The following is a 26749-nucleotide window of genomic DNA, read 5'->3' as shown; positions in this document are numbered from 1 at the left end:
AGGACAGTCACTCTTCCGACTTGGTTACCACTTGAGCCAAGTATCTAGATGACCTAAAATTTCAGTAAACCCCAAATCCAAACAAACAATCTCAAATCTAAAAAGATCCCTCTTATTTTTAGCAGTCTTTCTATGATACTCTTCTATAGCGGTGCTCAAAAACAGAAAACACTAGGAATACCCGGTCCATCGCATCTGTAAAGAGAAGGTAGATGGACCCTTTGGACCTGTCTCAGAAGGCAGGAAGGGAAATTGTTACATTGAGATTTTGAGGTACATTCCGACACCCCAATCTTGTTTTGACAGGCCTGATGTGTATTTCCAGCATTTTCGTTGATAATTTCAGATTAAGTTTTTTTTTTAATTTTCTCTTTTATTTTATAGCTTTGTCCAGACTGGGCAAAATATCACTTACCTGAACAGAGGGGAAGAAGCATAGACATCGATGAAGCATCGTTGTATTTTTGAGCATAAACACATCATGAAGGTAAACCACTTCTAAGAGCGGGTGGGGGAAATACAACTGCAACATGTACAGGGGCTAGGAATGCAGGAGGTGGCAGAGACACAGCCACCAAACCAGGATTCTGCTACAAACTTTATTCAACAAGAAGCTACTCCTCGCCAGCTACAGGTGCAGGCGCGCTTGGCTCCAGTTGTCGTCCTCGCTCAACGGCTGGCAAGGGACGGACAGGCATCAAGTTTCATCAGCAGTGGCCGTGCTGTGCTGTGCCGCGCCGGGCTCCGCTCCTCCCGCGGGCTGGCGGCGGCAGCGCTCCCCCGACTGCTCCATGATCGACCCCGCAACCGGAAATACGTGAGGAGCCCGAGGGAAAACCCACTGAAAACTCCAGAGAGTTGGAAAAGCGTCGAGACTTATGGTCATCATGGATACCGGGAATTAAAGGGGACGGAGCGAGCGCTGCAACCGGGACACTGAGCCGGGACACGGGCTTGAACCGGGACACTGAACCGGGACACGGGCTTGAATCGGGACACTGAGCCGGGAGCCGGCAGGTGCTGTCACTCCGGACGGCGGCGGTCCCGCGGGCTGAGCTGGGCTCTGGGACCGAGCCCGCTGCCGGGAATGCCGTGAGCTGCACGGTGGGAGAAGCGCAGAGTAAAGCCGGGAGATGCCGAACCGAGAGCTGCCGGCGGAGGAAAGCCGGGAACAGCCCGCCACCGACCACACCGAGAAAGAAAACCAGCGGGTCGGCGGAGAGACACCCGGGTCCCCGGCTTCAACCCTGAGCCAGCGGGAGTCCAAGGTACCGAGGGAGAGGGAGTGGGGGTAACTGGAGGGAGAGTTGGAGGGAGGTGGATGTAACTGGAGGGCGAGGGGGGCGTTGTAACTGGAGGGCGAGGGGGGGGCGTTGTAACTGGAGGGCGAGGGGGGCGTTGTAACTGGAGGGCGAGGGGGGCGTTGTAACTGGAGGGCGAGGGGGGCGTTGTAACTGGAGGGCGAGGGGGGGGCGTTGTAACTGGAGGGCGAGGGGGGGGCGTTGTAACTGGAGGGCGAGGGGGGCGTTGTAACTGGAGGGCGAGGGGGGCGTTGTAACTGGAGGGCGAGGGGGGCGTTGTAACTGGAGGGCGAGGGGGGGGCGTTGTAACTGGAGGGCGAGGGGGGGGGCGTTGTAACTGGAGGGCGAGGGGGGGGCGTTGTAACTGGAGGGCGAGGGGGGCGTTGTAACTGGAGGGCGAGGGGGGCGTTGTAACTGGAGGGCGAGGGTGTGGTTGTAACTGGAGGGCGAGGGTGGGGTGGTCACTGGAGGGAGGGTGCGGTAACTGGAGGGAGAGGGGTAACGAGAGAGAGAGAGAGGGATTAACGAGAGAGAGAGAGGGGTTAATGAGAGAGAGTGAGAGAGAGTGAGTGAGGGGTTAACGAGAGAGAGTGAGTGAGGGGTTAACGAGAGTGAGTGAGGGGTTAACGAGAGTGAGTGAGGGGTTAACGAGAGTGAGTGAGTGAGGGGTTAACGAGAGAGAGTGAGTGAGGAGTTAACGAGAGTGAGTGAGTGAGGGGTTAACGAGAGTGAGTGAGTGAGGGGTTAACGAGAGAGAGTGAGTGAGGGGTTAACGAGAGAGAGTGAGTGAGGGGTTAACGAGAGAGAGTGAGTGAGGGGTTAACGAGAGAGAGTGAGTGAGGGGTTAACGAGAGAGAGTGAGTGAGGGGTTAACGAGAGAGAGTGAGTGAGGGGTTAACGAGAGAGAGTGAGTGAGGGGTTAACGAGAGAGAGTGAGTGAGGGGTTAACGAGAGAGAGTGAGTGAGGGGTTAACGAGAGAGAGTGAGTGAGGGGTTAACGAGAGAGAGTGAGTGAGGGGTTAACGAGAGAGAGTGAGTGAGGGGTTAACGAGAGAGAGAGATTGAGTGAGGGGTGAGAGAGAGAGATTGAGTGAGGGGTTAACGAGAGAGAGTGAGTGAGGGGTTAACGAGAGAGAGTGAGTGAGGGGTTAACGAGAGAGAGAGAGTGAGTGAGGGGTTAACGAGAGAGAGAGAGAGAGTGAGTGAGGGGTTAACGAGAGTGAGTGAGTGAGGGGTTAACGAGAGAGAGAGAGTGAGTGAGGGGTTAACGAGAGAGAGAGAGTGAGTGAGGGGTTAACGAGAGAGAGAGAGAGTGAGTGAGGGGTTAACGAGAGAGAGAGTGAGGGGTTAACGAGAGAGAGAGAGCGAGAGAGAGAGTGAGTGAGGGGTTAACGAGTGAGGGGTTAATGAGAGAGAGAGTGAGGGGTTAACGAGAGAGAGGGAGAGTGAGTGAGGGGTTAACGAGAGAGAGAGAGTGAGTGAGGGGTTAACGAGAGAGAGAGTGAGTGAGGGGTTAACGAGAGAGAGAGAGAGAGAGAGAGAGAGTGAGTGAGGGGTTAACGAGAGAGAGAGAGAGAGAGAGAGAGTGAGTGAGGGGTTAACGAGAGAGAGAGAGAGAGAGAGAGTGAGGGGTTAACGAGAGAGAGAGAGAGAGAGAGAGTGAGTGAGGGGTTAACGAGAGAGAGAGAGTGAGTGTGGGGTTAACGAGAGAGAGAGTGAGTGAGGGGTTAATGAGAGAGAGAGAGAGAGAGTGAGTGAGGGGTTAATGAGAGAGAGAGAGAGAGTGAGTGAGGGGTTAACGAGAGAGAGAGAGTGAGTGAGGGGTTAACGAGAGAGAGAGAGTGAGTGAGGGGTTAACGAGAGAGAGAGAGTGAGTGAGGGGTTAACGAGAGAGAGAGAGAGAGTGAGTGAGGGGTTAACGAGAGAGAGAGAGAGAGAGAGAGTGAGTGAGGGGTTAACGAGAGAGTGTGAGTGAGTGAGGGGTTAACGAGAGAGTGTGAGTGAGTGAGGGGTTAACGAGAGAGAGAGTGAGTGAGGGGTTAACGAGAGAGAGAGTGAGTGAGGGGTTAACGAGAGAGAGTGAGTGAGGGGTTAACGAGAGTGAGTGAGGGGTTAACGAGAGAGAGTGTGAGTGAGGGGTTAACGAGAGAGTGTGAGTGAGGGGTTAACGAGAGAGAGAAAGAGAGTGAGGGGTTAATGAGAGAGAGAGAGAGAGAGAGTGAGAGGAGGGTGTAACGAGAGAGTAGCTTGAGAGAGAGTGCGAGAGATGGTTTAATGAGAGAGTGAGAGAGAGGGGTTCATGAGAGAGAGAGAAAGGTTAACGAGAGAGAGAGAGAGGTTAACGAGAGAGAGAGAGAGAGAGAGAGAGGTTAGAGAGAGAGAGGTTAACGAGAGAGAGAGAGGTTAACGAGAGAGAGAGAGGTTAACGAGAGAGAGAGAGAGAGGTTAACGAGAGAGAGAGAGAGGGGTTAACGAGAGAGAGAGAGGGGTTAACGAGCGAGAGAGAGAGGTTAACGAGCGAGAGAGAGAGGGGTTAACGAGAGAGCGAGCGAGAGAGAGGGGTTAACGAGAGAGAATGAGAGAGAAAAAGAGGGAGTGAGAGAGAGGGGTTAATGAGAGAGAGAGAGAGAGGGGTTAACGAGAGAGAGAGAGTGAGAGAGGAGTTAACGAGAGAGAGAGAGAGAGAGAGAGAGAGAGAGAGGGGTTAACGAGAGAGAGAGAGAGAGAGAGGGGTTAACGAGAGAGAGAGAGAGAGGGGTTAACGAGAGAGAGAGAGAGAGAGAGGGGTTAACGAGAGAGAGAGAGGGGTTAACGAGAGAGAGAGAGAGGGGTTAACGAGAGAGAGAGAGAGAGAGGGGTTAACGAGAGAGAGAGAGAGAGAGAGAGGGGTTAACGAGAGAGAGAGAGAGAGAGAGGGGTTAACGAGAGAGAGAGAGAGAGAGAGAGAGGAGTTAACGAGAGAGAGAGAGAGAGAGAGAGGAGTTAACGAGAGAGAGAGAGAGAGAGAGAGAGAGAGAGAGGGAGGGGTTAACGAGAGAGAGAGAGAGAGAGAGGGGTTAACGAGAGAGAGAGAGAGAGGGGTTAACGAGAGAGAGAGAGAGGGGTTAACGAGAGAGAGAGAGAGGGGTTAACGAGAGAGAGAGAGAGAGAGAGAGGGGTTAACGAGAGAGAGAGAGAGAGAGAGAGAGGGGTTAACGAGAGAGAGAGAGAGAGAGAGGGGTTAACGAGAGAGAGAGAGAGAGGGGTTAACGAGAGAGAGAGAGAGAGAGAGAGGGGTTAACGAGAGAGAGAGAGGGGTTAACGAGAGAGAGAGAGAGGGGTTAACGAGAGAGAGAGAGAGAGAGAGAGAGGGGTTAACGAGAGAGAGAGAGAGAGAGAGAGAGAGGGGTTAACGAGAGAGAGAGAGAGAGAGGGGTTAACGAGAGAGAGAGAGAGAGAGGGGTTAACGAGAGAGAGAGAGAGAGAGAGAGAGAGGAGTTAACGAGAGAGAGAGAGAGAGAGAGAGAGAGAGAGAGAGAGGGGTTAACGAGAGAGAGAGAGAGAGAGAGAGGGGTTAACGAGAGAGAGAGAGAGAGAGGGGTTAACGAGAGAGAGAGAGAGAGAGAGGGGTTAACGAGAGAGAGAGAGAGGGGTTAACGAGAGAGAGAGAGAGGGGTTAACGAGAGAGAGAGAGAGGGAGGGGTTAACGAGAGAGAGAGAGAGAGAGAGAGAGAGGGGTTAACGAGAGAGAGAGAGAGAGAGGGGTTAACGAAAGAGAGAGAGAGGGGTTAACGAGAGAGAGAGAGAGAGAGAGAGAGGGGTTAACGAGAGAGAGAGAGAGAGAGAGAGAGGTTAACGAGAGAGAGAGAGAGAGAGAGAGAGAGGGGTTAACGAGAGAGAGAGGGGTTAACGAGAGAAAGGTTACCGAGAGAGAGAGAGGGGTTAACGAGAGAGAATGAGAGAGAGAGAGAGAGAGAGAGAGAGAGAGAGGGGTTAAGGAGAGAGAGAGAGAGAGAGAGAGAGAGTGAGGGGTCAACGAGAGAGTGAGTGAGGGATTAACGAGAGAGAGAGAAAGGGGTTAACGAGAGAGAGTGAGAGTGAGTGAGGGGTTAACGAGAGAGAGTGAGAGAGAGTGAGTGAGGGGTTAACGAGAGAGAGAGAGAGTGAGTGAGGGGTTAACGAGAGAGAGTGAGTGAGGGGTTAACGAGAGAGAGTGAGTGAGGGGTTAACGAGAGAGAGAGAGTGAGTGAGGGGTTAACGAGAGAGAGAGAGAGTGAGTGAGGGGTTAACGAGAGAGAGAGTGAGTGAGGGGTTAACGAGAGTGAGTGAGTGAGTGAGGGGTTAACGAGAGAGAGAGAGAGTGAGTGAGGGGTTAACGAGAGAGTGTGAGTGAGGGGTTAACGAGAGAGAGAAAGAGAGTGAGGAGTTAATGAGAGAGAGAGAGCGAGAGAGTGAGAGGAGGGTGTAATGAGAGAGTAGCTTGAGAGAGAGTGCGAGAGATGGTTTAATGAGAGAGTGAGAGAGAGGGGTTCATGAGAGAGAGAGGGGTTAACGAGAGAGAGAGAGAGAGAGAGAGAGGGGTTAGCGAGAGAGAGAGAGAGGGGTTAACGAGAGAGAGAGAGAGAGAGAGAGGTTAACGAGAGAGAGAGAGAGAGAGAGGTTAACGAGAGAGAGGTTAACGAGAGAGAGAGAGGTTAACGAGAGAGAGAGATAAATTAGAGAGAGAGAGAGAGGGAGAGGTGAGTTAACTAAAGAGAGAGGAGGGGTAACGGACGGTGGGGAGGCGGGGGAAGAGAGAGAGAAGAGGGTGGATTGAGAGAGAGTAGCTTGAGAGAGAAACTTGAGAGAGAGTGCGAGAGATGGTTTAATGAGAGAAAGGGGTTAATGAGGGAGGGTAACGAGAGAGAGAGTGGAGGGGGAGGTAAACTTGAGAGAGAGAGGGGTTAATGAGAGAGAGAGGGGTTAATGAGAGAGAGGGGGTTATGTGGAGAGAGAGAAAGGGTAACAAGAGAGAGTGAGAGTGAGAAAGAGAGGGTAACGAGAGAGTAAGAGTGAGAAAGAGAGGGTAACAAGAGAGAGTGAAAGTGAGAAAGAGAGGGTAATAGAGAGTGAGAGTGAGAAAGAGAGGGTAACGAGAGAGAGAGAGAGGTGTTAACGAGAGAGAGGGAGGGGCTTAACGAGAGAGAGAGAGAGAGGTTAACGAGAGAGAGAGAGAGGTTAACGAGAGAGAGAGGGGTTAACGAGAGAGAGAGAGAGAGAGGTGTTAGAGAGAGAGAGGGGTTAATGAGAGAGAGAGAAAGAGAGGGGTTAAAGGGAAAGAGAGGGGGTTAACGAGAGAGGGAGAGAGAGAGAGGGGTGAACGAGAGGGAGAGAGAGAGAGAGGGGTGAACGAGAGGGAGAGAGAGAGAGGGGTGAACGAGAGAGAGAGAGAGAGAGGGGTTAGCGAGAGAGAGAGAAGGGTTAACGAGAGAGAGAGAGAGAGGTTAACGAGAGAGAGAGAGAGAGAGAGAGGTTAACGAGAGAGAGAGAGAGGGGTTAACGAGAGAGAGAGAGAGAGAGAGAGGTTAACGAGAGAGAGGTTAACGAGAGAGAGAGAGAGAGGTTAACGAGAGAGAGAGAGGGGTTAACGAGAGAGAGAGAGGGGTTAACGAGAGAGCGAGCGAGAGAGAGGGGTTAACGAGAGAGAATGAGAGAGAAAAAGAGGGAGTGAGAGAGAGAGAGAGAGGGGTTAATGAGAGAGAGAGAGAGAGAGAGAGAGAGAGGGGTTAATGAGAGAGAGAGAGAGAGGGGTTAACGAGAGAGAGAGAGAGAAAGAGAGAGAGAGAGAGGGGTTAACGAGAGAGAGAGAGAGAGGAGTTAACGAGAGAGAGAGAGGGGTTAACGAGAGAGAGAGAGAGAGAGAGAGGGAGGGGTTAACGAGAGAAAGGTTAACGAGAGAGAGAGGGGTGAACGAGAGAGAATGAGAGAGAGAGAGAGAGAGAGAGAGAGGGGTTAAGGAGAGAGAGAGAGAGAGAGAGAGAGAGTGAGGGGTCAACGAGAGAGTGAGTGAGGGATTAACGAGAGAGAGAGAAAGGGGTTAACGAGAGAGAGTGAGAGTGAGTGAGGGGTTAACGAGAGAGAGTGAGAGAGAGTGAATGAGGGGTTAACGAGAGAGAGAGAGAGAGAGAATGAGTGAGGGGTTAACGAGAGAGAGTGAGTGAAGGGTTAACGAGAGAGAGAGTGAGTGAGGGGTTAATGAGAGAGAGAGAGAGAGAGAGAGAGTGAGTGAGGGGTTAACGAGAGAGTGAGTGAGGGGTTAACGAGAGAGAAAGAGTGAGTGAGGGGTTAACGAGAGAGAGAGTGAGTGAGGGGTTAACGAGAGAGGGAGAGAGAGAATGAGTGAGGGGTTAACGAGAGAGAGTGAGTGAAGGGTTAACGAGAGAGAGAGTGAGTGAGGGGTTAATGAGAGAGAGAGAGAGAGAGAGTGAGTGAGGGGTTAACGAGAGAGTGAGTGAGGGGTTAACGAGAGAGAAAGAGTGAGTGAGGGGTTAACGAGAGAGAGAGTGAGTGAGGGGTTAACGAGAGAGAGTGAGGGGTTAACGAGAGAGAGAGTGAGTGAGGGGTTAACGAGAGAGAGTGAGTGTGGGGTTAACGAGAGAGTGTGAGTGAGGGGTTAACGAGAGAGAGAAAGAGAGTGAGGAGTTAATGAGAGAGAGAGAGAGAGAGGGAGTGAGAGGAGGGTGTAACGAGAGAGTAGCTTGAGAGAGAGTGCGAGAGATGGTTTAATGAGAGAGTGAGAGAGAGGGGTTAACGAGAGAGAGAGAGAGAGAGGGGTTAACGAGAGAGAGAGAGAGAGAGAGAGAGGTTAACGAGAGAGAGAGGTTAACGAGAGAGAGAGGTTAACGAGAGAGAGAGGTTAACGAGAGAGAGAGGTTAACGAGAGAGAGAGAGGTTAACGAGAGAGAGAGAGAGAGGTTAACGAGAGAGAGAGGGGTTAACGAGAGAGCGAGCGAGAGAGAGGGGTTAACGAGAGAGAATGAGAGAGAAAAAGAGGGAGGGAGAGAGAGGGGTTAACGAGAGAGAGAGAGAGAGAGAGAGGGGTTAACGAGAGAGAGAGAGGTTAACGAGAGAGAGAGAGAGAGAGAGAGAGGGGTTAACGAGAGAGAGAGAGGGGTTAACGAGAGAGAGAGAGAGAGAGAGGGGTTAACGAGAGAGAGGTTAACGAGAGAGAGAGGGGTTAACGAGAGAGAATGAGAGAGAGAGAGAGAGAGGTTAACGAGAGGGAGAGAGAGGGAGGGAGAGAGAGGGAGGGGTTAACGCGAGAGAGAGAGGGGTTAACAAGAGAGAGATGGGTTAACGAGAGAGAGAGAGAGGTTAACGAGAGAGAGAGAGAGAGAGGTTAACGAGAGAGAGAGAGAGAGTGGTTAACGAGAGAGAGAGAGGTTAACGAGAGAGAGAGAGAGAGTGGTTAACGAGAGAGAGAGAGTGGTTAACGAGAGAGAGAGAGAGGTTAACGAGAGAGAGAGAACGAGCGAGAGAGAGAGGGGTTAATGAGAGAGAGAGAGAGAGGTTAACGAGAGAGAGAGGTTAACGAGAGAGAGAGGTTAACGAGAGAGAGGTTAACGAGAGAGAGAGAGAGAGAGAGGTTAACGAGAGAGAGAGAGAGAGGTTAACGAGAGAGAGAGAGAGGGGTTAACGAGAGAGCGAGCGAGAGAGAGGGGTTAACGAGAGAGAATGAGAGAGAAAAAGAGGGAGGGAGAGAGAGGGGTTAACGAGAGAGAGAGAGAGAGAGAGAGGGGTTAACGAGAGAGAGAGAGGTTAACGAGAGAGAGAGAGAGAGAGAGGGGTTAACGAGAGAGAGAGAGGGGTTAACGAGAGAGAGAGAGAGAGAGAGAGAGGTTAACGAGAGGGAGAGAGAGGGAGGGAGAGAGAGGGAGGGGTTAACGCGAGAGAGAGAGGGGTTAACAAGAGAGAGATGGGTTAACGAGAGAGAGAGAGAGGTTAACGAGAGAGAGAGAGAGAGAGGTTAACGAGAGAGAGAGAGAGAGTGGTTAACGAGAGAGAGAGAGAGAGAGGTTAACGAGAGAGAGAGAGAGAGTGGTTAACGAGAGAGAGAGAGTGGTTAACGAGAGAGAGAGAGAGAGGTTAACGAGAGAGAGAGAACGAGCGAGAGAGAGAGGGGTTAACGAGAGAGAGAGCGAGCGTGAGAGGGAGGAGTTAATGAGAGAGAGAGAGTGAGAGAGAGGGGTTAATGAGACAGAGAGAGAGTGAGAGAGAGGGGTTAATGAGACAGAGAGAGAGAGGGGTTAACGAGAGCGAGAGAGAGAGAGAGGGGTTAACGAGAGAGAGAGGTTAACGAGAGAGAGAGCGAGAGAGAGAGAGAGGGGTTAAAGAGAGAGAGAGAGTGAGAGAGAGGGGTTAAAGAGAGAGAGAGAGAGGGGTTAACGAGAGAGAGAGATAAATTAGAGAGAGAGAGAGAGAGAGGGAGAGGTGAGTTAACTAAAGAGAGAGGAGGGGTAACGGACGGTGGGGAGGCGGGGGAAGAGAGAGAGAAGAGGGTGGATTGAGAGAGAGTAGCTTGAGAGAGAAACTTGAGAGAGAGTGCGAGAGATGGTTTAATGAGAGAAAGGGGTTAATGAGAGAGGGAAGAGAGGATAACGAGAGAGAGAGGGAGAGAGAGTGGAGGGGGAGGTTAACGAGAGAGAGGGGTTAATGAGAGAGAGAGGGGTTAATGAGAGAGAGAGGGGTTAATGAGAGAGAGGGGGTTAAGTGGAGAGAGAGAAAGGGTAACAAGAGAGAGTGAGAAAGAAAGATAACGAGAGAGAGAGAGGGGTTAACGTGAGAGAGAGAGAGAGAGAGAGAGAGAGAGAGAGGGGTTAACGAAAGAGAGAGAGAGAGGGGGTTAACGAGAGAGAGGGGTGAGAGAGAGAGAGAGAGGGGAGAGAGAGAGAGGTGAACGAGAGAGAGAGAGAGAGAGAGAGAGGGGTTAACGAGAGAGAGAGGGGTTAACGAGAGAGAGATAAATTAACGAGAGAGAGAGAGAGATAGAGGGGGAGGTGAGTTAACTAAAGAGAGAGGAGGGGTAACGGGCGGTGGGGGGGGAGTGGGAAGAGAGAGAGAGGAGGGTGTAATGATTGAGAGAGAGTAGTTTGAGAGAGAAACTTGAGAGAGAGTGCGAGAGATGGTTTAATGAGAGAAAGGGGTTAATGAGGGAGGGTAACGAGAGAGAGAGAGTGGAGGGGGAGGTTAACTTGAGAGAGAGAGGGGTTAATGAGAGAGAGAGGGGTTAATGAGAGAGAGGGGGTTATGTGGAGAGAGAGAAAGGGTAACAAGAGAGAGTGAGAGTGAGAAAGCGAGGGTAACAAGAGAGTAAGAGTGAGAAAGAGAGGGTAACAAGAGAGAGTGAGAGTGAGAAAGAGAGGGTAATAAGAGAGAGTGAGAGTGAGAAAGAGAGGGTAACGAGAGAGAGAGAGAGAGAGAGATAGAGAGGTGTTAACGAGAGAGAGGGGGGGCTTAACGAGAGAGAGAGAGAGAGAGAGAGAGGTTAACGAGAGAGAGAGTGGTTAACGAGAGAGAGAGAGATTAACGAGAGAGAGAGGGGTTAACGAGAGAGAGAGAGGGGTTAACGAGAGAGAGAGAGAGGTGTTAGAGAGAGAGAGAGGGGTTAACGAGAGAGAGAGAAAGAGAGGGGTTAACGGGAGAGAGAGGGGGTTAACGAGAGGGAGCGAGAGAGAGGGGTGAACGAGAGGGAGCGAGAGAGAGAGGGGTGAACGAGAGGGAGAGAGAGAGAGAGGGGTGAACGAGAGGGAGAGAGAGAGAGAGGGGTGAACGAGAGGGAGAGAGAGAGAGAGGGGTGAACGAGAGGGAGAGAGGGGTGAACGAGAGGGGTGAACGAGAGGGAGAGAGAGAGGGGTGAACGAGAGGGAGAGAGAGCGAGAGGGAGGGAGAGGGGTGAGAGAGAGGGGTGAACGAGAGAGAGAGAGAGAGAGAGGGGTGAACGAGAGAGAGAGAGAGAGGGGTGAACGAGAGAGAGAGAGAGAGAGAGGGGTGAACGAGAGAGAGAGAGAGAGGGGTTAACGAGAGAGAAAGAAAGAGAGGGGTTAACAAGAGGTGAACGAGAGAGAGAGAGGTGAACGAGAGAGAGAGAGGTGAACGAGAGAGAGAGAGAGAGAGAAATTGAGAGAGTGAGCGAGAGGTTAACGAGAGAGGGGTTAACGCGAGAGAGAGAGAGAGGGGGGGTTAACGAGAGAGAGAGAGAGAGAGAGAGAGGGGTTAACGAGCGAGAGGTTAACGAGAGAGAGAGAGAGAGAGAGAGAGAGAGAGGTTAACGAGAGAGAGAGAGAGGTTAACGAGAGAGAGAGAGAGGTTAACGAGAGAGAGAGAGAGGTTAACGAGAGAGAGAGGGGTTAACGAGAGAGCGAGCGAGAGAGAGGGGTTAACGAGAGAGAATGAGAGAGAAAAAGAGGGAGGGAGAGAGAGTGGTTAATGAGAGAGAGAGCGAGAGAGAGAGAGAGGGGTTAATGACAGAGAGAGAGAGAGGGGTTAACGAGAGAGAGAGAGAGAGAGAGAGGTTAACGAGAGAGAGAGAGAGAGAGAGAGAGAGGGGTTAACGAGAGAGAGAGAGAGGGGTTAACGAGAGAGAGAGAGAGAGAGAGGGGTTAACGAGAGAGAGAGAGGTTAACGAGAGAGAGAGAGGTTAACGAGAGAGGGGTTAACGAGAGAGAAAGAGAGAGAGAGAGAGAGAGAGGTTAACGAGAGGGAGAGAGAGGGAGGGGTTAACGCGAGAGAGAGAGAGGGGTTAACAAGAGAGAGAGGGGTTAACGAGAGAGAGAGGTTAACGAGAGAGAGAGAGAGAGAGAGTGGTTAACGAGAGAGAGAGAGAGGTTAACGAGAGAGAGAGAGAGAGAGAGTGGTTAACGAGAGAGAGTGGTTAACGAGAGAGAGAGAGAGAGTGGTTAACGAGAGAGAGAGAGAGGTTAACGAGAGAGAGAGCGCGAGCGAGAGAGAGAGGGGTTAAGGAGAGAGAGAGAGCGAGCGTGAGAGGGAGGAGTTAATGAGAGAGAGAGAGAGTGAGAGAGAGTGGTTAATGAGACAGAGAGAGAGAGTGAGAGAGAGGGGTTAATGAGACAGAGAGAGAGAGGGGTTAACGAGAGCGAGAGAGAGAGAGAGAGAGGGGTTAACGAGAGAGAGAGGTTAACGAGAGAGAGAGCGAGAGAGAGAGAGAGAGAGAGAGAGGGGTTAACGAGAGAGTGAGAGAGAGGGGTTAATGAGAGAGAGAGAGAGAGAGAGAGAGGGGTTAACGAGAGAGAGAGATAAATTATAGAGAGAGAGAGAGAGAGAGGGAGAGGTGAGTTAACTAAAGAGAGAGGAGGGGTAACGGACGGTGGGGAGGCGGGGGAAGAGAGAAGAGGGTGGATTGAGAGAGAGAAACTTGAGAGAGAGTGCGAGAAAGGGGTTAATGAGAGAGGGAAGAGAGGATAACGAGAGAGAGAGGGAGAGAGAGAGAGTGGAGGGGGAGGTTAACTAGAGAAAGGGGTTAATGAGAGAGAGAGGGGTTAATGAGAGAGAGAGGGGTTAATGAGAGAGAGGGGGTTAAGTGGAGAGAGAGAAAGAGTAACAAGAGAGAGTGAGAGTGAGAAAGAGAGGGTAACAAGAGAGAGTGAGAAAGAAAGATAACGAGAGAGAGGGGTTAACGAGAGAGAGAGAGAGAGAGAGAGGGATTAACGAAAGAGAGAGAGAGAGGGGGTTAACGAGAGAGAGAGAGAGAGAGAGAGAGAGAGGGGTGAGAGAAAGAGAGAGAGAGAGAGAGAGAGGTGAACGAGAGAGAGAGAGAGAGAGAGAGAGAGAGAGAGAGAGGGGTTAACGAGAGAGAGATAAATTAACGAGAGAGAGAGAGAGATAGAGGGGGAGGTGAGTTAACTAAAGAGAGAGGAGGGGTAACGGGCGGTGGGGGGGGGGAGTGGGAAGAGAGAGAGAGGAGGGTGTAATGATTGAGAGAGAGTAGTTTGAGAGAGAAACTTGAGAGAGAGTGCGAGAGATGGTTTAATGAGAGAAAGGGGTTAATGAGGGAGGGTAACGAGAGAGAGAGAGAGAGTGGAGGGGGAGGTTAACTTGAGAGAGAGAGGGGTTAATGAGAGAGAGGGGGTTATGTGGAGAGAGAGAAAGGGTAACAAGAGAGAGTGAGAGTGAGAAAGAGAGGGTAACGAGAGAGTAAGAGTGAGAAAGAGAGGGTAACAAGAGAGAGTGAGAGTGAGAAAGAGAGGGTAATAAGAGAGAGTGAGAGTGAGAAAGAGAGGGTAACGAGAGAGAGAGAGAGAGAGAGGGGGGGCTTAACGAGAGAGAGAGAGAGAGAGAGAGGTTAACGAGAGAGAGAGGGATTAACGAGAGAGAGGGATTAACGAGAGAGAGAGAGAGAGAGGGGTTAACGAGAGAGAGAGAAAGAGAGGGGTTAACGGGAGAGAGAGGGGGTTAACGAGAGAGGGAGAGAGAGAGGGGTGAACGAGAGGGAGAGAGAGAGAGAGAGGGGTGAACGAGAGGGAGAGTGAGAGAGGGGTGAACAAGAGAGAGAGAGGGGTGAACGAGAGGGGGAGAGAGAGAGAGGGGTGAACGAGAGGGGGAGAGAGAGAGAGGGGTGAACGAGAGGGAGAGAGAGAGAGGGGTGAACGAGAGGGCGAGAGGGAGAGAGAGAGAGGGGTGAACGAGAGGGAGGGAGAGAGAGAGAGAGAGAGAGGGGTGAACGCGAGGGAGAGAGAGAGAGGGGTGAACGAGAGGGAGAGAGAGAGAGAGAGGGGTGAACGAGAGGGAGAGAGAGCGAGAGGGAGGGAGAGGGGTGAGAGAGAGGGGTGAACGAGAGAGAGAGAGAGAGAGGTGAACGAGAGAGAGAGAGAGAGAGAGAGAGAGAGAGAGAGAGGGGTTAACGAGAGAGAAAGAAAGAGAGGGGTTAACAAGAGGTGAACGAGAGAGAGAGGTGAACGAGAGAGAGAGAGAGAGAGAGAGAGAAATTGAGAGAGTGAGCGAGAGGTTAACGAGAGAGGGGTTAACGCGAGAGAGAGAGAGAGGGGGGGTTAACGAGAGAGAGAGAGAGAGGGGTTAACGAGAGAGAGGGGTTAACGAGAGAGAGAGAGGGGGGGTTAGCGAAAGAGAGAGAGAGGTTAATGAGAGAGAGGGGTTGAGAGAGAGAGTGAGAGGGGTTAACGAGAGAGAGAGAAAAAGAGAGAGAGAGGTTTACGAGAGAGGGGGAGAGGGGTTGAGAGAGAGAGAGGTTAACGCGCGAGAGAGAGAGAGAGGTTAACGCGAGAGAGAGAGGGTTAACGCGAGAGAGGGGGTTAACGCGAGAGAGGGCGGGTAACGAGAGAGAGAGAGGGGGGTTAACGAGAGTGAGGAGGGTTAACGAGAGAGGGAGGGAGAGAGAGAGAGAGAGGGGTTAATGAGAGAGAGAGAGAGAGGTTAATGAGAGAGAGGTTAACGAGAGAGGTTAACGAGAGAGAGAGATACTGGAGAGAGAGGCGCATTAATTGGAGAGAGAGAGAGAGGGAGGGGGTGTTAACTGGAGCGAGAGGAAGGGGTAACGGGGGGGGGGAGAGAGAGGAGGGGGTACTGAGAGAGAGAGTGCGAGAGAGGCTTTAACGAGAGAGAGAGAGAGGGGTTAATGAGGGAAAGTGAGAGAGAGAGGTTAATGAGGGGGGGAACTAGAGGAGGTGGGGGAGGGAGAGAATGGGTTAAAGAGTGAGAGGGTAACTGGTGAGAGAGAGGGTGAGAGAGAGAGAGAGAGAGAGTGGGTGGTTAACTGAAGAGAGAGAGTGTAACGAGAGAGAGAGAGAGGGGTTAACTAGAGAGTGAACTTAATGATAGAGAGAGAGAGAGCGAAAGAGGGGTTAACGAGAGAGAGAGAAGGGTTAACGAGAGAGAGAGAGGGGTTAACGAGCGAGCGCGTGCGAGAGGTGAACGAGAGAGAGAGGTTGATGCGAGAGAGAGAGGGGGTTTAACGAGAGAGAGAGAGAGTGAGAGAGAGAGGGTTAACGAGAGAGAGAGGGGTTAATGAGAGAGAGAGAGAGAGTATCGAGAGGGGGGGGTTAACGAGAGAGAGAGAGAGAGAGAGAGAGAAAAACGAACTGGAGAGAGAGGGGGGTTAATTGGAGAGAGAGAGAGAGAAGGTGATGGGGGGGCAGTTAACTGGAGAGAGAGATTAACTGGAGAGGGAGGGGGGAGTTAACGAGAGAGAGGGTTAACTGGAGAGAGAGGGTAACGAGAGAGAGAGAGAGAGAGAGAGAGGGGGAGGGAGGGTGTTAACTGGAGAGAGAGGGGGTTAACTGGAGAGAGGGGGAGGTTAACGAGGGAGATTGAGAGAGGGGGCGGGTTGACTGGAGAGAGAGACTGGGGGTTGACTGGAGAGAGAGGGGGGGTTAACGAGCGAGAGGGAAGGTTAACTGGAGAGAGATTGAGAGAGGGGGATGGGTTAACAGGTGAGAGAGTGGGGATTGACTGGAGAGAGAGCGATTAACGAGAGAGAGAGAGAGAGAGAGAGTGTGTGTGGGGGGGTTAACGAGAGAGAGTGTGGGGGGGTTAACGAGAGAGAGCGAGAGGGTAACTGGAGAGAGAGACAGAGGGGTTAACGAGAGAGAGAGAGGTTAACGAGAAAGAGGGGTTAACGAGAGAGAGAGTAATGAGAAAGAGAGGGGGGTTAACGAGAGAGAGAGACTAACTGGAGAGAGAGGGGGGTTAATTGGAGAGAGAGAGAGATTGAGAGAGGGGGGTTAAATAGAGAGAGATTGAGAGAGATGGGGGGCCGGGTTAACAGGAAAAAGGGGGTGGGGTTGACTGGAGAGTGGGGGGGTTGAATGGAGAGGGAGGGGGGGGTTAACGAGAGAGAGAGAGAGAGAGAGAGGTTAACGAGAGTGATTAACGAGAGGGGGGAATGAGAAGGCGAGGGGGTGAATGAGAGGGCGAGGGGGGGGACGAGAGAAATGAGGGGGAGGAATGAGAGGAACGAGAGAGAGATAGGTTAACGAGAGAGGGGTTAAAAAGAGAGAGAGAGAGAGTGAGAGAGAGAGGTTAACGAGAGAGGAAGGAAAGAGAAGGGAAAGAGAGAGAGAGAGAGAGAGGGGAACGAGAGAGGGTTAATGAGAGAGAGAGAGAGAGGGCTAACGAGAGAGAGAGAGGTTAACGAGAGAGAGAGAGAGAGAGAGAGAGAGAGAGAGAGGTTAACGAGAGAGAGAGAGAGAGAGAGAGAGAGAGAGAGAATAACTGGAGAGAGTGGGGATAACGAGAGAGAGGGGTTAACTGGAGCGGGGGGGGGGGGAGGAGAGGTAACTGGAGAAGGGTTAACTGGCCAGAGGAAGGGTTAACTGGAGAGGGAATTAATTGGAGAGAGAGAGGTGGGGGTAATTGGAGAGGTGGTAATGGGAGAGAGAGTAACTGGAGTAAGAGATAAGGGGGTAAGTGAAGTTGCTGGGGTGCGGTGCCGGGTAATGGACAGTTACTGAAGTGACCAGCAAAGCCAGGGGGGGCGGGGGCGGTAACTTAAGTGACCGGCGGGGTTGCGAGGGTCTCGAGCTGAGTTCAGCACCCTTCTGTAGCAGGGATATTCTGTACAGTTTGGTTGGTGTGGCCCGGAGCTGCTCCCCTTTGGGGTGGTCCTGAAGTTCAATGGGAATGAGAGACAATTGAGAGTGGAAATGGGGAGATACTGGCTTCAAAATTAGAGTATTTGCAGAAATACTACTCCCCAGAACAAGGAATAGTGGCAAAATTCCTCCCACCCAAAAAAAGGGACTGTGTAGAACCCCCCCCCACCTCCCCACACACACTTTATGTGGCTATTCTAAAGCTAAATGAATCTGATGGTGCAACTCACACAAACTTAAATGGAAATAAATGGCTGAGGGTTTTTCAAATGACGCCTAAATATTCCTAGAAATATAAACAGTTGAATTCAGAGAAACATTAAAGGAGGAACACCCACTAATTCATTTATTTCATTTTTTAACTTCTTCAAATAGTTGACCCATCAGCAGTTGTTTACAGCATAACATGTTTCAGAGCGATTTTCTTTCCAAAAAAGCATGAGGATTCCACACATGATATGAATTTAAACATTCTGGAATTTCAATCTTGAAATCCAATGTGTGTTCGATCCCACATTGGAGAAAATCCCCTGTCAAGATTGTAATTGGGAAGCAGATCGCTTGCAAAAAAAATATGGAATTTGGTTATGAGCTTTTTTAAAAAAAGCAAATATATTTATTTTTATTGGGCCTAGTCATTGCATTTGGGAGGTTTTTTTTGGCAAACTATATTCTTGGAGCAAACGATAATATCTTGTTCCAAAATCTCAGGTTAGATATTCGACAGTTTAAGCACTGGATGGGTAGCTATTGCAGCTGATGTTATGTTTGCTGTCTGTTTTAATATCTGCTTGAAACCAAATTTTAAAAAGGGATTCAGCAGGTCACTCGTAAATCATTATTTAGAAAGCTCTTAAAAATATTTTAGAAGCTGTTTACCAACTGGCAGTAGCTCTTTAAAATAGTTTAAATTAGTACCTGGGGTATTATGACTCTCAAAGTCGATATTTTATATGTTACTCTGTGACCAATGTTTTTCTGGTTTAGGTTACCGCCCATTCATAGTCAAGAAGTAGAAAGTCGAGCCTGAAGAGAAAACAAAACAGCTTTACCTTGTTAATATTATTTTAAAATCGATTCTGACTTTTTTCGTGCGTATGAAATAAGACTTTAGAGATGTCTGTCCTTGTATTCAAAACACTCACTATGGTGAATAGGCCTGTTTGACAGGAAGTACTGGTGTCTGACTACAAGCCAATGCTAAACTGCACAGTCTGATCCCTTCTATTGATCAGTCTATTGCCACAAACATTCCTTTCAATACTCTAATGTTGCTACAGCAGGCGTTGGCAATGGTCGTAACTGATAACTGTACCCAATTTCTGTTTATATGTACTGTATTTACTCCTGAATGAAACTGACAGCTAAAAAGCCAGTCAGTGAAAAGCCCCCTTGAGAAATAGGAACAGGAGTAAGCCATTCAGCTCTTCAAGCCTGCTCAGACCATGCACTTGACCATGTTTATAACTAAGGTTTCAAAATAGCTTTCTATATAACATGCTGCACAATTTTCAGTATTTTAATCATTGTTCAACTACAGCAACCAAAAGATACTGATAAATAGTTGGCATGTCGAAAAATCCTGCATTACAATTGAAAGTATGCAAGAAAAAAATGTGTGTAGCAGAGAAATTCTTATTATTTTACTTCACAATCAGTACTTTGCAACTATATGCTGAGCACTTTGTCCAGCATAGGCACTTTTCTTAATAGAAACAGAAAATGCTGGAAATACATAGGAGATCATTCAGCATCTGTACAAACACAAAACAACTTGATGTTTTCGATGTGTAACCATTCATCAGAACTGAAGACTGGAATGAGAACTGAAAAGTGAAGACATATACGGAGTTAATTTTCATAACCTGGCGGAGTGAATCGCCGCCCATTGTAAAACCCATTTCGATTTTCATTCCATTTAAATCGATGGGCGGCATTCTATAACAGACAGGGATTGCGCTTTGCCAGATACCACCTGGGAGATGCAGTTGAAAATTATCCCCGTATTGTCGTGATGAAAGGCTCCACATTCGAACAAGTGCCTTTTCACTTTAAAGATGCTGTTTATTCCCAGCATTTGCAGTTTTTTATTAAATCACTTTTTATAATAGTCTTTGTTGAGCTAGATATAAACTGGCTAAACTATAAACAATTAGAAAATTAAAATCTGGTTGCTGACAGGAAATTTGCACAGTTCCATAACTTCCATTTTATATTTGTGCAAAAATCAAAGGAAGGGTGGGGCCGATTCAGGATCAAAAAGGATGTCATCTTGTGGAGGCAGAGGACATGGGTGAGATACTAAATGAGTACTTTGCATCTGTCCTCACTAGAGAAGATGATGCTGCTAATGTAGCAGTAAAGGAAGAAGCAGTAGAAATATTGGATAAGTCAAAAATAGAGTACAGGAAATACTTAAAAGGTTGGCAGCACTCGAAGTAGAAAAGTCACCCGGTCTGGATCAGATGCATCCTCGGTTGCTGAGGGAAGTAAGGATGGAGATAGTGGAGGCTCTGGCCACAATCTTCCAATTCTCAATGAATATGGAGTGGTGCCAGAGGATTGGAGGATTGCAAAATATAGACCTTTGTTCAAAAAAGGGGAGAGAAATAAACCTGGCAACTACAGGCCAGTCAGCCTAACGTGGGGAAACTTTTAGAGACAATAATCTGGGACAAAATTAATTGGCATTTAGAAAAATATGAACTAATAAATGAAAGTTGACACGGAATTGTTAAAGACAAATCATGTTTGACAAACTTTATAGAGTTCTTGGTTGAAGTAACGGAGAGGGTTGATGAATGCAGTGCGGTTGATGTGTATATGAACTCTCAAAAGCCATTTAATAAAATAACACCTTGTTAGCAAAATTAAATAATGGAATTAAAGGGACAGTAGCAGAATGGATACAAAATTGACTGGCAAATGATACTTAAAGGGTTGACAGTGGATAGGCAATGGCAGACATTTATAGATTACATGAATGAACTTCAACAATTGTACATCCCTGTCTGGAGTAAAAATAAAAAGGGGAAGGTAGCTCAAACCGTGGCTAACAAGGGAAATTAGGGATAGTGTTAAATCCAAGGAAGAGGCATATAAATTGGCCAGAAAAAGCAGCAAACCTGAGGACTGGGAGAAATTTAGAATTCAGCAGAGGAGGATAAAGGGTCTAATTAGGAAGGGGAAAATAAAGTATGAGAGGAAGCTTGCAGGGAACATAAAAACTGACTGCAAAAGCTTCTATAGATATGTGAAAAGAAAAAGATTAGTGAAGACCAACATAGGTCCTTTGCAGTCAGAATCAGGTGAATTTATAATAGGGAACAAAGAAATGGCAGACCAGTTAAACAAATACTTTGGATCTGTCTTCACTAAGGAAGACACAAATAACCTTCGGAAGTACTAGGGGACCGAGGGTCTAGCGAGGAGGAGGAACTGAAGGAAATCATTATTAATCAAGAAATTGTGTTCGGGAAATTGATGGGATTGAAGGCCGATAAATCCCCAGGGCTTGATAGGTTGCATCTCAGAGTATTAAGGAAGTGGCCCTAGAAATAGTGGATGCATTGGTGTTCATTTTCCAATAGTCTATCGACTCTGGATCAGTTCGTATAGACTGGAGGGTAGCTAATGTAACACCATTTTTTTTAAAAGGAGGGAGAGAGAAAACAGGTAATTATAGACCAGCTAGCCTGGCATAGGTGGTGAGGAAAATGTTGGAATCAATTATTAAAGATGGAATAGCAGCGCATTTGGAAAGCAGTGACAGGATCGGTCCAAATCAGCATGGATTTATGAAAGAGAAATCATGCTTGACAAATCTTCTAAAATTTTTTCAGGATGCAACTAGTAGAGTAGACAAGGGAGAACTAGTGGATATGGTGCATTTGGACTTTCAAAAGGCTTTTGACAAGGTCCCACACAAGAGATTGGTGTGCAAAATTAAAGCACATCGTATTGGGAGTAATGTATTGACGTGGATAGAGAACTGGTTGGCAGACAGGAAGCAGACAGTGGAATAAACGGGTCCTTTTCAGAATGGCAGGCTGTGACCAGTGGGGTGCCGCAGGGTTCAGTGCTGGGACCCCAGCTATTTACAATATGCATCAATGATTTAGATGAAGGAATTGAATGTAATATCTCTTAGTTTGTAGATGACATTAAGCTGGGTGGTGGTGTGAGCTGTGAGGAGGATGCTAAGAGGCTGCAGGGTGAATTGGACAGGTTAGGTGAGTGGGCAAATCATGGCAGATGCAGTATAATGTGGATAAATGTGAGGTTATCCACTTTGGTGGCAAAAACAGGAAGACAGAATATTATCTGAATGGTGACAGATTAGGAAAAGGGGAAGTGCAACGATACCTGGGTGTCATGGTACATCAGCCATTGAAGTTTGGCATGCAAGTACAGCAGGCAGTGAAGAAGGCAAATGGCGTGTTGGCCTTCATAGTTAGGGGATTTGAGTATAGGAGCAGGGAGGTCTTACTGCAGTTGTACAAAGCCTTGGTGAGGCCACACCTGGAATATTGTGTTCAGTTTCGGTCTCCTAATCGGAGGAAGGACATTCTTGTTATTGAGGGAGTACAGCGAAGGTTCACCAGACTGATTTCCGGGATGGCCAGACTGATTTCCGGGATGGCAAGACTGACATATGAGGAGAAACTGGATCAACTGGGCTTGTATCCACGGTAGTTTAGAAGAATGAGAGGGGATCTCATAGAAACATAAAATTCTGACAGGATTGGACCGGTTAGAGGCAGGAAGAATGTTCCCGTTGCTGGGGAGTTCCAGAACCAGGGGTCACAGTCTAAGAATAAGGGGTAAGCCACTTAATACCGAGATGAGGAGAAACTTCTTCACTCAGAGAGTTGTTAACCTGTGGAATTCTCTACCGCAGAGAATTGTTGATGCCAGTTCGTTAGATATATTCAAGAGGGAGTTAGATATGGCCCTTACGGCCAAAGGGATCAAGGGGTATGGAGAGAAAGCAGGAAAGGGGTACTGTGGCTGAATGATCAGCCATGATCTTATTGAATGGAGGTGCAAGCTCGAAGGGCCGATGGCCTGCTCCTGCACCTAATTTCTATGTTTCTATGTTAAAATTGGCTAAGGCAGCGACGGCCCAAACTTGGCCCTTAGGTATTTCGGCGCACTTACCTGAGGTGTGGCGACTTTCTGCTCCCAAAACGCCGCCGAAAATGTAGCTCCGTATTCTCCCCGCTCTGTGGCCTGTCCCATGGCTTGGTGCGGCATGGTCTGTGCATTAGGGGGTGGAGCTAGGGCCCTGTGCGAAAAACAGTGCCGGCAGCTCAACACATGCGCACTGGAGGTTTTACACATGCACAGTAGCTCCTGCGCCCAACCGGAGGTCCCTGGGAAATGTCCAGTCCAGTCCTCGGAGAAGTCCCTGGGAGAAGTGCAGTCCTCGGAGAAATCCCTCGGACAGAAAATCGGTGTGTTCTCCCGTCCCTAGCCCTGGCCGAAGGGCTTGCCGGTGCATTCTCCCACCCCTATCCCTTGCCGAGTGGCCTCCCGCACCGACTGGCCCGGTCCGCTGACTTCCCCGGCCAGGTAGGACTTGAGTTTTATTTTTTTATTTATTGATGGTTGTGCTTTGTTTTGATGTGGGGCGGGGAGGGGGGTGGAGGTGGGGAGAGAGAGAGAGAGAGAGAGAGAGAGAGAGAAGAGGTTTGATATGAAGGTAGGACTTAAGTTTTATTTTATAATTTATTATTGATGGTTTTTATGCTTCTTGAATGTTGTTGTAGAAACATAGAAACATAGAAAATAGGTGCAGGAGTAGGCCATTCAGCCCTTCGAGCCTGCACCGCCATTCAATGAGTTCATGGCTGAACATGCAACTTCAGCACCCCATTCCTGCTTTCTTGCCATACCCCTTGATCCCCCTAGTAGTAAGGACTACATCTAACTCCTTTTTGAATATATTTAGTGAATTGGCCTCAACAACTTTCTGTGGTAGAGAATTCCACAGGTTCACCACTTTCTGGGTGAAGAAGTTTCTCCTCATCTCGGTCCTAAATGGCTTACCCCTTATCCTTAGACAGTGACCCCTGGTTCTGGACTTCCCCAACATTGGGAACACTCTTCCTGCATCTAACCTGTCTAAACCCGTCAGAATTTTAAACGTTTCTATGAGATCCCCTCTCATTCTTCTGAACTCCAGTGAATACAAGCCCAGTTGATCCAGTCTTTCTTGATATGTCAGTCCCGCCATCCTGGGAATCAGTCTGGTGAACCTTTGCTGCACTCCCTCAATAGCAAGAATGTCCTTCCTCAAGTTAGGAGACCAAAACTGTACACAATACTCCAGGTGTGGCCTCACCAAGGCCCTGTACAACTGTAGTAACACCTCCCTGCCCCTGTACTCAAATCTCCTCGCTATGAAAGCCAACATGCCATTTGCTTTCTTAACCGCCTGCTGTACCTGCATGCCAACCTTCAATGACTGATGCACCATGACACCCAGGTCTCATTGCACCTCCCCTGTTCCTAATCTGTCACCATTCAGATAATAGTCTGTCTCGCTGTTTTTACCACCAAAGTGGATAACCTCACATTTATCCACATTATACTTCATCTGCCATGCATTTGCCCACTCACCTAACCTATCGAAGTCACTCTGCAGCCTCATAGCATCCTCCTCGCAGCTCACACTGCCACCCAACTTAGTGTCATTTGCAAATTTGGAGATACTACATTTAATCCCCTTGTCTAAATCATTAATGTACAATGTAAACAGCTGGAGCCCCAGCACAGAACCTTGCGGTACCCTACTAGTCACTGCCTGCCATTTACTCCTACTCTTTGCTTTCTGTCTGCCAACCAGTTCTCAATCCACACTACCCCCAATCCCATGTGCTTTAACTTTGCACATTAATCACTTGTGTGGGACCTTGTCGAAAGCCTTCTGAAAGTCCAAATACACCACATCAACTGGTTCTCCCTTGTCCACTCTACTGGAAGCATTCTCAAAAAATTCCAGAAGATTTGTCAAGCATGATTTCCCTTTCACAAATCCATGCTGACTTGGACCTATCATGTCACCTCTTTCCAAATGCGCTGCTATGACATCCTTAATAATTGATTCCATCATTTTCCCCACTACCGATGTCAGGCTTACCGGTCTATAATTCCCTGTTTTCTCTCTCCCTACCTTTTTTTAAAAGTGGGGTTACATTGGCGACCCTCCACTCCATAGGAACTGATCCAGAGTCTATGGAATGTTGGAAAATGACTGTCAATGCATCCGCTATTTCCAAGGCCACCTCCTTAAGTACTCTGGGATGCAGACCATCAGGTCCTGGGGATTTATCGGCCTTCAATCCCGTCAATTTCCCCAACACAATTTCCCAACTAATAAGGATTTCCCTCAGTTCCTCCTTCTTGACCCTCTGACCCCTTTTATATCCAGAAGGTTGTTTGTGTCCTCCTTAGTGTATACCGAATCAAAGTACTTGTTCAATTGGTCTGCCATTTCTTTGTTCCCCGTTATGACTTCCCCTGATTCTGACTGCAGGGGACCTACGTTTGTCTTTACTAATCTTTTTCTCTTTACATATCTATCGAAGCTTTTGCAGTCCGTTTTAATGTTCCCTGCAAGCTTCCTCTCAAAATCTATTTTCTCTGCCCTAATCAAACCCTTTGTCCTCCTCTGCTGAGTTCTAAATTTCTCCCAGTCCCTGGGTTCGCTGCTATTTTTGGCCAATTTGTATGCCACTTCCTTGGCTTTAATACTATCCCTGATTTCCCTTGATAGCCACGGTTGAGCCACCTTCCCTTTTTTATTTTTATGCCAGACAGGAATGTACAATTGTTGTAGTTCATCCAGTCTCTAAATATCTGCCATTGCCCATCCACTGTCTAGCCCTTAAGTATCATTCGCCAATCTATCCTAGCCAATTCACGCCTCATACCTTAAAAGTTACCATATTTTAAGTTCTGGACCATGGTCTCTGAATTAACTGTTTCATTCTCCATCCTAATGTAGAATTCCACCATATTATGGTCACTCTTCCCCAAGGGGCCTCGCACAACGAGATTGCTAATTAATCCTCTCTCATTACACAACACCCAGTCTAAGATGGCCTCCCCCCTAGTTGGTTCCTCGACATATTGGTCTAGAAAACCATCCCTTATGCACTCCAGGAAATCCTCCTCCACCGTGTTGCTACCAGTTTGGTTAGCCCAATCTATATGCATGTTAAAGTCACCCATGATAACTGCTGCACCTTTATTGCATGCACCCCTAATTTCCTGTTTGATGCCCTCCTCAACATCACTACTGCTGTTTGGTGGTCTGTTCACAACTCCCACTAACGTTTTTTGCTCTTAGGTGTTCTGCGGCTCTAGCCATATAGAATCCACATCATCCAAGCTAATGTCCTTCCTAACTATTGCATTAATCTTCTCTTTAACCAGCAATGCTACCCCACCTCCTTTTCCTTTTATTCTATCCTTCCTGAATGTTAAATACCCTTGGATGTTGAGTTCCCAGCCCTGATCATCCTGGAGCCACGTCTCTGTAATCCCAATCACATCATATCTGTTAACATCTATTTGCACAGTTAATTCATCTACCTTATTATGGATACTCTTTGCATTAAGACACAGAGCCTTCAGGCTTGTCTTTTTAACGCACCTTGTCCCTTTATAATTTTGTTGTAATGTGGCCCATTTTGTTTTTTGCCTTGGGATTCTCTGCCCTCCACTTTTACTATTCTCCTTTCTATCTTTTGCCTCTGTCTCCCTTTTATTTCCCTCTGCCTCCCTGCATAGGTTCCTATCCCCCTGCCATATTAGTTTAACTCCTCCCCAACAGCACTAGCAAACACTCCCCCTAGCACATTGGTTCTGGTCCTGCCCAGGTGTAGACTATCCAGTTTGTACTGGTCACACCTCCCCTAGAACCGGTTCCAATGAAGGTGTTCAGTGCTTTGCAAGGTCCTCTGTGCTTCCCTTACCCTCCCCCCCATCTCTGGCTACCTGCGTTGATTTCTTAATTCTACGCAAGGGTTTTCTGTGCAGCCACAAGTGGCCACATACGCTGACCTAAGTTAGTTGGAGCAACTATTAGCTGTCCAAACTGGCTTAAATGGCCAAAACGGGCGTAGGTGGCTGGTAATGCCTCCTTTTGGAAAAAAAAAACGAAACTAAAAAGAATCCTAACTAATTCACTTACACTGGCTCAAATTAAATGTGCAGAATGGGGATTTTTAAGATACTCCAGAAAAATCAAGTTGCTGCAAACAAAACGGAGCAACTCCTGGGCAAATTTGGGTCCAGAGAGTGGAGAATGGTTGTTTTTCAGACTGCAGGGAAGTATACAGTGGTGATCTCAAGGGGTTTGTATTAGGACCAATCATTTTTGACGTATATTAATGACCTGGAATATGGTATACAGGGCTTAATTTTAAAGTTTGCAGATGACATGAAACTCGTAAATATAGTAAACAATGAGATGGCTTGAGGAGGACATAGACAGATTAAATGGGCAGACTGACAGATGAAATGGAAAGACACATGGCAGATGAAATTTAGAAACATAGAATGGTCACAGCACAGAAGGAGACCATTCAGCCTGTCGAGCCCATGCTGGATCTCTGCAAGAGCACTTCAGCTAGTTCCTTTCCCCATAGCTCTGCAATTTATTTTCCTTCGGGTACTTATCTAACTCCCTTTTGAAACCCACAATAGAATCTGCCGCCACCACTCTTTCAGGCAGTGCATATCAGATCCTAACCACTCGCTGTGTAAATCAGATTTTCTTGTGTTGCCTTTGGTTCTTCTGCCAATCATCTTAAATTTGTGTCCTCTGTTTCTCGATCCTTCCATCAATGGGTACTG

General features: G+C 48.5%; 1 protein-coding gene across 1 annotated transcript in view; it reads left to right on the top strand.

The window, feature by feature from the left end:
- The first annotated feature begins 745 nt into the window (after positions 1-745).
- Positions 746-26749, top strand: part of stac (SH3 and cysteine rich domain) — a 192307-nt gene continuing 166303 nt past the window's right edge. The window contains exon 1 of the mRNA XM_070874791.1: positions 746-1268. Coding sequence (XP_070730892.1) covers positions 1134-1268 — 135 coding nt within the window. The 5' untranslated portion in view covers positions 746-1133. The remainder of the gene's footprint in view (positions 1269-26749) is intronic.

Source organism: Pristiophorus japonicus, chromosome 1, assembly GCF_044704955.1.
Source record: "Pristiophorus japonicus isolate sPriJap1 chromosome 1, sPriJap1.hap1, whole genome shotgun sequence".
Lineage (NCBI taxonomy): Eukaryota > Metazoa > Chordata > Chondrichthyes > Pristiophoridae > Pristiophorus > Pristiophorus japonicus.
Note: the sequence above shows the minus strand (reverse complement) of the source record. Positions and strands in the feature narration are given on the sequence as shown.